The sequence below is a fragment of the Mytilus galloprovincialis genome, chromosome 9 (genome assembly GCF_965363235.1).
Source record: "Mytilus galloprovincialis chromosome 9, xbMytGall1.hap1.1, whole genome shotgun sequence".
Taxonomy (NCBI): domain Eukaryota; kingdom Metazoa; phylum Mollusca; class Bivalvia; order Mytilida; family Mytilidae; genus Mytilus; species Mytilus galloprovincialis.
Window position 1 is genome coordinate 69,076,395 of NC_134846.1, and position 12,342 is coordinate 69,088,736.

A 12,342-nucleotide genomic window follows, 5' to 3' on the forward strand; every position below is an offset into this window, starting at 1 on the left:
TAAATTTTACAATTATTTAGTTTATGTACAGCTTATGAAAACAATAATAAAAAATATAGGTCACCGATGAGTTAAAAAGATATTTCAAATTTAATGCCAAAAAATGGCATTTTTGCACAAAGGGAGATAATTTGGAGCTTTTTCAATGATATAGACATTTTAAAAGTCATCTGGGGCCAAACCGAATCGATTTTTTGGGTTGATTTTTTACCATATCATCAAGTAATAACTAATAGTGTAATAAATAAAATTTGTAATAAAAAATAAAGGTTAAATTTTTTGCTGAAATTTTTGTACCCACGAGCCACCTTAAGAAAGAATCCAGGACATAAAAAAAGAGAATTGTTTAAACTACATTTTTAAACTTTAATTATGAAATTCGAATAACTTCTTCAGACCTCCTTGAAATAAGAAAACAATCAATGTTTTATGCCCCACCTACGATAGTAGAGGGGCATTATGTTTTCTGGTCTGTGGGTCCGTTCGTTCGTCCGTCCGTTCGTCTCGGTTCAGGTTAAAGTTTTTATTCAAGGTAGTTTTTGATGAAGTTGAAGTCCAATCAACTTGAAACTTAGTACACATGTTCCCTATGATATGATCTTTCTAATTTTAATGCCAAATTAGAGTTTTTACCCTAATTTAACGGTCCACTGAACATAGAAAATGATAGTGCGAGAGATCCGTGTATTAGGGACACATTCTTGTTATTATCTTAAAGTGAAATCATTTTTGGTTGAACAGTTTATACGATTTGTTCCATTGAAAGTTATACGAACTACTTTTTTTAAAAACTAATATGCAACAATAGATTTTCGATGTTTTTTTATTTGTTTTTTATTTATAAAAGTAGAACATTCTATTAATTCAAAGTACATCTGTTTTCTAGGATTGATTACTGTCGTCCCTCCTTGCTTCGTTTCAAATCATATGTTTACCTTTAATACCTGCACGAACAGACGTTTAGACATACAGTCTAATATATTTGATTTAATGTCAGTTGTATCCGACACCTCGTCCTGATTAGGCATGACATATTTGCCAATGGACATTCAGCATACACCTATTAATCAATCATGTATCCGACTTGGTGGAGACTGCACTTAAATATTGTTGTTGACATTCAGAATGTCTGCTGAATTGAATTTATCACTTATTATCACTGGGATATTTATTTGTTTTGAAAAAGATCGACGCATGTTGAAAGATCCAACTCCTTACTAAAGGACAAAACTATATTTATGCATCGAGATTATATAGGAAATACTAGTAACAAGTTTAGATGACTTCCAGGTATAAACTTTTAAAACAAGTTCAAGGTCTTCTTGCCCTTTGAATTGAAGCGCAAATATCCATTTAAAAAAGCGCAAAAATCCATTTACAAAAGCGCAAACACCCTTTTAATATACACAAATCGCCATTCAGATAATTTTAATGATCATTTCTTAGTATTTTATCATGTGGGACTATTTTGAAAAATTGATATAATATGCACAAATATGTACCAATTTTACTCGATACATACTATAAAGACCCCCCCCCCCCCTATAAAGAAAAACAGAAGTGGAATATTATTTCAACATCAAACAATTTTTCTTTCAGTTTAAGTTTTTTTTTGGATATAAATACATAAAAAAAACAAATTCAGACAAGAAAACAAAACTGATTAAGCACCAGTGTGCATTCTTGTTTCTTTTTATCAAGACTATTTTAAATATCTCCAGACCATGCACCATTTTAGACCAAAACATTGAAATTTATATTAATTTTTTTCAGGTAGAGGTCATCCAGTTTATACAAGTGGAAATATGCATCTATACCATAGCAACCCTTATAATTATTATGAGCCATATGCCTTGCCACGAAGTAACAGTTACCTCAATATGTATGGAGGCTATCCCCCATATCCATCACAGAGCAGTAGAGGTTGGTTAATTGACACAAATTCATATCAAACACTGTATATTTAATTACAAAACTATATATATTTAAGAAATCGCATTTAGATTGGATTTCAAAATGTGGAACGAGTTTTGCTTTTGTTTTACATCTATATTATACATTTGGAGCAGGATCTGCCATGTTACTCTTCCGGAGCACCTGAGATCACCCCTAGTTTTTTGGTGGGGTTCGTGTTGTTTATTCTTTAGTTTTCTATGTTGTGTCATGTGCTGTTGTTTGTTTGTCTTTTTTATTTTTTGCCATGGCGTTGTCAGTTTGTTTTAGATTTATGAGTTTGACTGTCCCTTTGGTATCTTTCGTCCTTCTTTTATAAGTAATCAATTATTTGATGATTTATTGTATAGGTAAAGTGATTTTCTATTGACAAAACAAATGAAAAATTATGCTTGTGCTTTATAAATTTCATGCGTTTGAAACATTTCTTTGATTCGCCTTCACCATACGGCTACGACCAAAGACAAAAATTAAAACCCAAGAATGTACAAGTACCGAAACAATTCAAGAGGTATATGACCAATAGTGACGTACAAATAATAGCCAAGTCCATCTAAGGCCGAATTTGCCCCAGAGTGTTAGTTTCTTAATGATTTCTAAATATCTAAACATATAATTTCAGAAAGGTATGTTATAAATCATATCAGTACCAAAAAAAAAAAAAAACGGACTTATAAGCTGATGGTACAATATTTTATGTTAGCAGCAAGTAGGCTCTTACTTTAACCTAATATGCTTCATCATTATATAGTCGATCTTCATATGATTTCAATAAACAACTACATTTTTTTCGAGAATTTCAATTTGCAGCAATTACTTTACACAACAAATAATTCCATTTGCATTCAAAATAATCAGCTAGACCTTAACAAATACAAAATAATCATCACACTTTGTGTCACTAGTCTTGACAATTAAAACGAATATACACGTTCAAAACTACAAATGTATTATATTTTCAGATTCACGTGCAATGCTTGTGGAATATCCAGAGGGTCATGAGTATATTTACGATCCTTACAGAGACACCTCGGATGACCAACGTCGTGGAAAGAAAGTGAAAAGAACACATAGTGATTTGACAGGAACGAAACGAAAGAAGAAAGAGAAAAGACGAGGATCACCGATGGAAGATAGAAGAAATAGAAGTATAGAAAGGTTAGATAGACCTTCCGATAGACCGCCAGTCCCCGACAGGGCGACATCTGCTGATGTTCATAGGCAACAAAAACAACCATATATTCTTCAGACAAAAGAACAGAGACCGCGGAAAGAAATTTCCGAACAAACAGCAACAATAGATATTCATGACACAGAGCTGTCGGAATGTGCAACAGATAGTGCCAAAATTAGAGCTATGCAAGGGAGGACTTCAGATCCAGAACCAATTTCTAAAAAGTGGCCCGTTAATGACGATTTGAAGTTGGACCTCCCTAGTGATATAAATGACGATGGTACTGACGATATCACAGTAAAACGTTATCAATATGATGGAAATTATCCACATAAAACAGAGAGTCATCATAACAAACCGACTGAAAATAAAACTAACGGATATACAAATTCAGCTTACTTAGAAAATGAAAGAAGAGATGGCGGACATGTGCATAAACGTTTAGAGAAGCGTGAAAGTAACACAGATGGTATGTTGTAACATCCTGTCTTCATTAATCACTCTCAACAAAATACTGACCTATTTTATTTGAATTTAATGAAAAAATGTCACCAGACAATAGCATATTTTAAGCTGAAAAAATGATATTTGATAACATTTATATTTTAGTATATATAAATGTATCCGTGTCAATGACTCAATATTATAAGATGTAATAGTCACTTTTGATTTTATCACATACCAGGCAATTGTTATAAAGGATTATAAAGAAAGGTAACAAGGTTTTATAACCAAAATAAAACTTTTTGTTCAGATTGATGATTGTACACTTTACTCAAATTACCATCAGCAGGAACCTTCATTTAAAAGACAGCCATTTCGTAAAGACCACTTTTGTAAAATCAATTTACAAACTCTTCAGTTAACTCACATTACTTTCCAAGCTGCTGAGCATCAAAACCTTGATTCCGAAATGTGATGTGTAGCACAGCCCTCACCATCAATGATATTCACACAGGAATTTTATTGTCTCTTTACTAACTTTGGGTGAAGTTAAATAAAACACAAAATTGATTTTAGATTAGTATAATTTAGAAAAAAATAACTGACAAATATTCTTAATGAAGTTACTTATAGTGAACTGTGACATTTAACCACAGCTGATATTTAAAATTCTTACTTATTATTATATTAGCTGTACATTTGTAAAGGAATTTCCTCTCTTTGAACATTTTAGGAAAGCAGGTGTCTGCAGCATTTGACTTCCTGGACAATTACGTGTCTGATGAGGATGAAACAGTGTTTGCAGACAGCAGACAACAGTCACCCCTACCGTTCGACACATGAAGAAATTTTGGTGATCATTGAGGTAAAAAAAGATAATTTGTTAAATGTAGCTGTTTTCATACATTTACAAGTCCAAACAAAAACTTTTAAAAGAGTTTCATTGTATAATTTTTCTTCCAACTTGAGACGTTTAAAATAAGCAACTTTACATTTGTTTTCGGAACCATCTTTTAAATCATACAAACAATATATTTCTAACTGTGCGATACCCAATCACCGTAGCTTTCAGAAACAACCTCAACACTTTAAATGCGCAACTAACCTCAACTGAATTAATTAAACCGTTTTAGTTAATGTTCAAAACTGTTTAAAATCATTTTCATTTTTTTTTATTTCAGACAACATAGCTAGGTCATTATATGACTGAGTCAAAATACCAGCCAAACAGATGAGAAAGTGCACGTGCTATAAGCACTAGAAGATGTGAAGGACAAACGGCGTACTATAATCGTTCAGTCATATTATATACATAATACTATACGGGTACTGCAATTGGAAATACACAACGCAATAAGTTCACCAAAGAATCGTTTTTACATGTTATACATATATTGATTCAAGATTCCAATCGTTGCCCGGTGAAGCATAAGCCTATTTTTTTAATCAATTAATAATCAGTAACCTCAGGATTTCATCTACAGCTTCTAACATATCATATTGCCATCAATATTATCGATTAAGTGCCATATGTAACTATTATATATGTATAATCTTTTGTTGCCTTAGTTGGTTTTTTCGTTCTAGTGTTTTATTTCACGAATAATATGCAAATAATCGAACACTCCGTAGGAGTGAGCATTGTTTAAAATAGTCCATGGACAATTTGAAGGTTAATTTTCAATTGGACGCATTTCTTTTAATTGAAATCCTTTATGTTATGCAAACTGTCGTTCATACTTAAACAACGAAAGCAGCCATGTGCACATTATAATAAACCGTCAGCATTATTTTTGTACATGGGTACAATAAATATATCTATATTTGTTATAAGAATGAAAATCAAAATTTGTAATACTCCTATGTATTGTATCATTATTTATTAACTTTGTCATAATATACAAATAAAATATTAAAACTGATGTATTTATTTGCTCTATTTCACATTCGATTTTATATAAAAAAAAATCATATGTAACTTAATACTCACCTTAACTTGTTTGCATTATTTTAGACCGATATATTGTGAAAAAAATATGTTTTTTTTCCCTTGTTGATTACAGGCTTTAATGTAGAAAATTGCATGGTAATTTATTTTCCATTATATTTTTTTAAGCGTTACATTTTTAATGAACTTTTAATAGTCCTTTACCATAATACTCGACCGTCGTTTATATTTTATAGTGTTTACTTGTCATTCCTTTTACAGCGTTGATATTTATTTAGCGTTATAATGTCCCTTATAACTAAACAACCACTGATGATGTTCCTAATCTTGGACAGTGTTCCTGACCATGGACAGTCAGATGAGCATGCAATGATTTTAACAATCTTTAAGTAGTCTGCTCCCTTTCAAACTTTATGAAAGATACCAGCCTTAATATTTAGTTTGCCAGAGACGCGATTCGTTTACATATAAGTTGAAGGACATTATACATCAAGAATTTCGAAAAAAAAATGTGCAAAATATGACTAAATTAATCTACGACAGGGGATAATAAACCCGGCTTGATGTTTCAATTATTCTCATTTCATAAAACGATAAATATACAAAAATAAACATGTCAATAATATTTCATATCAACACACGCGTGTGACTACTGGGATTGGGTTACCAAATAATACGAAACAACAAGTAAAATCACAAAAATACTGAACTCCGAAGAAAATTCAAAAACGAAAGTCCCTAATCAAAAGACAAAATCAAAAGCTCAAACACATCAAACGAATGGATTACAACTGTCCTATTCCTAACTTGGTACATGCATTATCTTATGTAGAAAATGGTTGATTGAATCTGGGTTTGTAGCTAGATAAACCCCTCACTTGTATGACAGTCGCATCAAATTCCACAGATTATATTGACATGGATGAAATTAACAGACACAATGGGTAAAAATGTCAAAAATAGGGGTACAGCAGTCAACATTATGTTATCATCTTAATCACTATAAAAACAAACAAATATAACAAAGAAGCACAAAAAGGTGCAATCCTATTAAAATATGGAGCAATCGTAATTTGCGTCGAAGTACAAGTATAACAAAATCAGTGATTTATATTTTAATCAGATCGAAAAAAATGCTCATTATGAAATAAACGCTTATATTAGGGGTAAATCAAACTTTGCGTTTCCAATAATTCAACTTTTTAATTAACATATCAGTAATATTTTATGTCAAAACAAAAGTGCTAACTACTGGACTTTTAATACCTCAGGCACTAAACATCAACTAGTAATGTCATCGACCCAGCTGTTGTAAAAACTTACCAAAAATACTACGCTTATAGGGTTGTACTATATCTGTAAATTCTGTATGCGTCTTTATGTTTTACTGTACTTTTAATTGTATGTTTTTTTTTACTTTTTGGTCAGTTGTATATCTATGTTGTGTGTTTACTCAGTTTTGGTTGCTGTACGTCTTGGTCCCAATCATCAATTTGTCTCGTTAACAAATTATGTCTGTTTGGGTTGCTGTAAACAACTGTCATACAAGCGGAAGGATAAGATAGCTATGACACCAGGTTCAAACCACCATTTTCTTGGTTAAATGGCAGTACCAAGTGAGGAATATGGCAGATATTTTCCAGTCAATCCGTTGGTTGTTATAGTCTGGCTATTATTTTTCAGGTTTTTATAGACTTGATCATGTTTTTATTACCTTGAAGTATTTTTGTATTTTTTTGTATTTTTTGGTACGCCTGACTAATTTACCGGGACTCAAATAAAAAACAGATGTAGAAGATGGAACAGACACAATGGGTAAAAATGTCAAAAATAGGGGTACAGCAGTCAACATTATGTTATCACCTTAATCACTATAAAAACAAACAAATATAACAAAGAAGCACAAAAAGGTGCAATCCTATTAAAATATGGAGCAATCGTAATTTGCGTCGAAGTACAAGTATAACAAAATCAGTGATTTATATTTTAATCAGATCGAAAAAAATGCTCATTATGAAATAAACGCTTATATTAGGGGTAAATCAAACTTTGCGTTTCCAATAATTCAACTTTTTAATTAACATATCAGTAATATTTTATGTCAAAACAAAAGTGCTAACTACTGGACTTTTAATACCTCAGGCACTAAACATCAACTAGTAATGTCATCGACCCAGCTGTTGTAAAAACTTACCAAAAATACTACGCTTATAGGGTTGTACTATATCTGTAAATTCTGTATGCGTCTTTATGTTTTACTGTACTTTTAATTGTATGTTTTTTTTTACTTTTTGGTCAGTTGTATATCTATGTTGTGTGTTTATTCAGTTTTGGCTGCTGTACGTCTTGGTCCCAATCATCAATTTGTCTCGTTAACAAATTATGTCTGTTTGGGTTGCTGTAAACAACTGTCATACAAGCGGAAGGATAAGATAGCTATGACACCAGGTTCAAACCACCATTTTCTTGGTTAAATGGCAGTACCAAGTGAGGAATATGGCAGATATTTTCCAGTCAATCCGTTGGTTGTTATAGTCTGGCTATTATTTTTCAGGTTTTTATAGACTTGATCATTTTTTTATTACCTTTAAGTATTTTTGTATTTTTTTGTATTTTTTGGTACGCCTGACTAATTTACCGGGACTCAAATAAAAAACAGATGTAGAAGATGGAACAGACACAATGGGTAAAAATGTCAAAAATAGGGGTACAGCAGTCAACATTATGTTATCACCTTAATCACTATAAAAACAAACAAATATAACAAAGAAGCACAAAAAGGTGCAATCCTATTAAAATATGGAGCAATCGTAATTTGCGTCGAAGTACAAGTATAACAAAATCAGTGATTTATATTTTAATCAGATCGAAAAAAATGCTCATTATGAAATAAACGCTTATATTAGGGGTAAATCAAACTTTGCGTTTACAATAATTCAACTTTTTAATTAACATATCAGTAATATTTTATGTCAAAACAAAAGTGCTAACTACTGGACTTTTAATACCTCAGGCACTAAACATCAACTAGTAATGTCATCGACCCAGCTGTTGTAAAAACTTACCAAAAATACTACGCTTATAGGGTTGTACTATATCTGTAAATTCTGTATGCGTCTTTATGTTTTACTGTACTTTTAATTGTATGTTTTTGTTTACTTTTTGGTCAGTTGTATATCTATGTTGTGTGTTTATTCAGTTTTGGCTGCTGTACGTCTTGGTCCCAATCATCAATTTGTCTCGTTAACAAATTATGTCTGTTTGGGTTGCTGTAAACAACTGTCATACAAGCGGAAGGATAAGATAGCTATGATACCAGGTTCAAACCACCATTTTCTTGGTTAAATGGCAGTACCAAGTGAGGAATATGGCAGATATTTTCCAGTCAATCCGTTGGTTGTTATAGTCTGGCTATTATTTTTCAGGTTTTTATAGACTTGATCATTTTTTTATTACCTTGAAGTATTTTTGTATTTTTTTGTATTTTTTGGTACGCCTGACTAATTTACCGGGACTCAAATAAAAAACAGATGTAGAAGATGGAACAGACACAATGGGTAAAAATGTCAAAAATAGGGGTACAGCAGTCAACATTATGTTATCACCTTAATCACTATAAAAACAAACAAATATAACAAAGAAGCACAAAAAGGTGCAATCCTATTAAAATATGGAGCAATCGTAATTTGCGTCGAAGTACAAGTATAACAAAATCAGTGATTTATATTTTAATCAGATCGAAAAAAATGCTCATTATGAAATAAACGCTTATATTAGGGGTAAATCAAACTTTGCGTTTCCAATAATTCAACTTTTTAATTAACATATCAGTAATATTTTATGTCAAAACAAAAGTGCTAACTACTGGACTTTTAATACCTCAGGCACTAAACATCAACTAGTAATGTCATCGACCCAGCTGTTGTAAAAACTTACCAAAAATACTACGCTTATAGGGTTGTACTATATCTGTAAATTCTGTATGCGTCTTTATGTTTTACTGTACTTTTAATTGTATGTTTTTTTTTACTTTTTGGTCAGTTGTATATCTATGTTGTGTGTTTATTCAGTTTTGGCTGCTGTACGTCTTGGTCCCAATCATCAATTTGTCTCGTTAACAAATTATGTCTGTTTGGGTTGCTGTAAACAACTGTCATACAAGCGGGAGGATAAGATAGCTATGACACCAGGTTCAAACCACCATTTTCTTGGTTAAATGGCAGTACCAAGTGAGGAATATGGCAGATATTTTCCAGTCAATCCGTTGGTTGTTATAGTCTGGCTATTATTTTTCAGGTTTTTATAGACTTGATCATTTTTTTATTACCTTGAAGTATTTTTGTATTTTTTTGTATTTTTTGGTACGCCTGACTAATTTACCGGGACTCAAATAAAAAACAGATGTAGAAGATGGTGATATATCATCAAAGAAAGCATTGTATTCTTATTTAGAAGTAAGAGAAAACAAAACAAACTTAACAAGCATTTTAATAATATAATACTAAATAACACAGTAAAACAAAAAATGTCGCAGAAATATCAGGACAATATGAAAAAAGAATGAATTATTTCGAAAGAACATTTGATCTGAATTAATGCAGATATTGGTGGAAGTATCTGTCAAGCTGCGTTTTTAAGAGTCAAATGTTTGATAACATACTGTATCTCGACGAACGTACCTTTCATCACGCAAAAACTAAAGCTGCTGTAATCACTTCTTTGCATTTCATAGCCATGAATGAATTCTGCAATCGCTATCAACCGTTAAAGAGAACTGTATTTCCGTCGTGTGTCAAATTAAGGCAACGGTGGTATTACGCTGTTAAATAGTCCTAAATCGATTAAACGAAAACAAATACGTGTTACGAACTAAAGCCGAGGGAAACACATCAACTATAAGAAGAAAACAACGGAACAAAAGAAACACCTAACTGCAACAATAAGAAACACGAACATATGCATACATAGAAACGGAATATTTTATAATAACTATCATATTCCTGACTTAGTACAGGACATTTAAAGTACACACGGTGGGTTGACAGCCAAATGAGCATGTGGTGGATAAATAAAGGCAACAGTATTATACAGCTGTTCGAAAGTCATAAATCGATTGAGACAAAAACAAATCCGGTTTACAAACTAAAACCTAGAGAAACACATCAACTATAAGAGTTAAACAACGAAACAACAGAAATACTGAAGTGAACAAAAAACAAACGACAATGCAACACACAGAGAAACGAACTATAATATAACAACTGCCAATTATCTCACTTGGTACAGGACATTTTAAGAACAAAATGTGGATTGAACCTGGTTTTGTGGCTATCCCAACATCGCACTTTCATGGCAATGTTAAAAATAACACTAAAATGACATCATTACATGACAGGAATACAGAACAAATATATATAAATGCAAGAACATTCAGGACAGAGAAATATACAAATAAACAATAAAAACTACCAGTACATTTTGACTAGTCTCGATCACTACATTTTGACTAGTCCCGATCACTACATTTTGACTAGTCTCGATCACTACATTTTGACATGCTAACCACATAATCAAATCTAAATCGTAAAACAACATAGGACAGCACACAAAACAGACGACTGGGTCAACACAACAAAAGTGACGTCACAGGTAAATTTCTAAAATATTTGATACTGTTCAAGATCAAGTTTGTAACTATGTCATTTGATGTTTTTTTTTATTACAATTACAAGAATATTTATACAGAATTGTGTTAGTAATTATATGATAAACTGTATGATCTAGCTATGTCGTTTTTTTCTAAATCAAACTGTAAAACAAATTAAATAGTGTAGACATAGTTGCTTTAAACTTAAATCAATCATTTTTCAGCACTCTATTCCTTTTTAGAAACTTATGAAATATACCAGCCTTAACATTTAGTTTGCCAGATACGCTATTCGTCTAAATATTGCTCGAATCAAAAATTAATACGAAGTTTAAGTGTATTAAAGAAAAACAATTTCGTAAAATTGTGCAAAATACGACTAAGTTACTCAATGCCAAGGAATAGTCAACCTTCTTGTTTCAATTTTACTTATTTTATTAAAACAGTTAATTTTCAGAAAATACACATACCAATGATATTTAATGTAAACCCATGAGTGCTAACTACCGGGATGGGGATACCAACGAGTACGAAACGTCTACCATCAGTGGCATCGACCTATTGGTTGTAAAATTCATCAAATAAATAAAGCTTATGCATAATTTTATTTGCTAGACTCATGTTTCGTCTTCATACTAATCAGTGGCGCCCTCGAATTAAAATTGTTAAAAGGCTGCATCTAATACGAAGTTGAAATGCATTATAAACAGGAAACTATACAATAATATCTATCAATCGTAATCTGCGTCGAAGAACAAGTATAACGACATCAGATATTTATATTTTAATTAGATTGAAAAAATTGTGCATTTATACTGTTTACTTATAAACAACAACTGGCGTAGTTTCTGACCTTGGTCAGTCATGTGAACATGTGGTGAATTTTAACTTTTTTAAACTTAAAAACACCTCAAGTTCCAGGGTATAACAAACTTTCTATTTGGTACGGCAAACATGTAAGATTTGTCTGTATAATGATCCTTAGTATAGCACTTGAAAATGAATAAATGGAAGGCAAAATCCAAAACGAATTTGAAGTGCATTAAAATCAAAATTTCCCAAAAGTTGCATGAAGTATTTCTAATCTATTCTATGCTATGTGATGAAAAACCTTAATATTTCAATTGTTCTTATTTTACAAAACAGTAAATTTACAGAAAATAAACATATCAATGA

General features: G+C 31.6%; 1 protein-coding gene across 7 annotated transcripts in view; it reads left to right on the forward strand.

Annotated features, from left to right (window-relative positions):
- The window catches only part of LOC143045774 (uncharacterized), a 40,587-nt gene extending 35,094 nt beyond the window's left edge, over positions 1-5,493 (forward strand). For all 7 annotated transcript variants that reach the window (XM_076218513.1, XM_076218510.1, XM_076218516.1 and 4 more), the window contains 4 exons: positions 1,774-1,923; positions 2,916-3,596; positions 4,305-4,436; positions 4,753-5,493. In XM_076218513.1, the coding sequence (XP_076074628.1) occupies positions 1,774-1,923; positions 2,916-3,596; positions 4,305-4,414 (941 nt within the window). In that variant the 3' untranslated portion in view covers positions 4,415-4,436; positions 4,753-5,493. The remainder of the gene's footprint in view (positions 1-1,773; positions 1,924-2,915; positions 3,597-4,304; positions 4,437-4,752) is intronic.
- Positions 5,494-12,342: the final 6,849 nt, after the last annotated feature.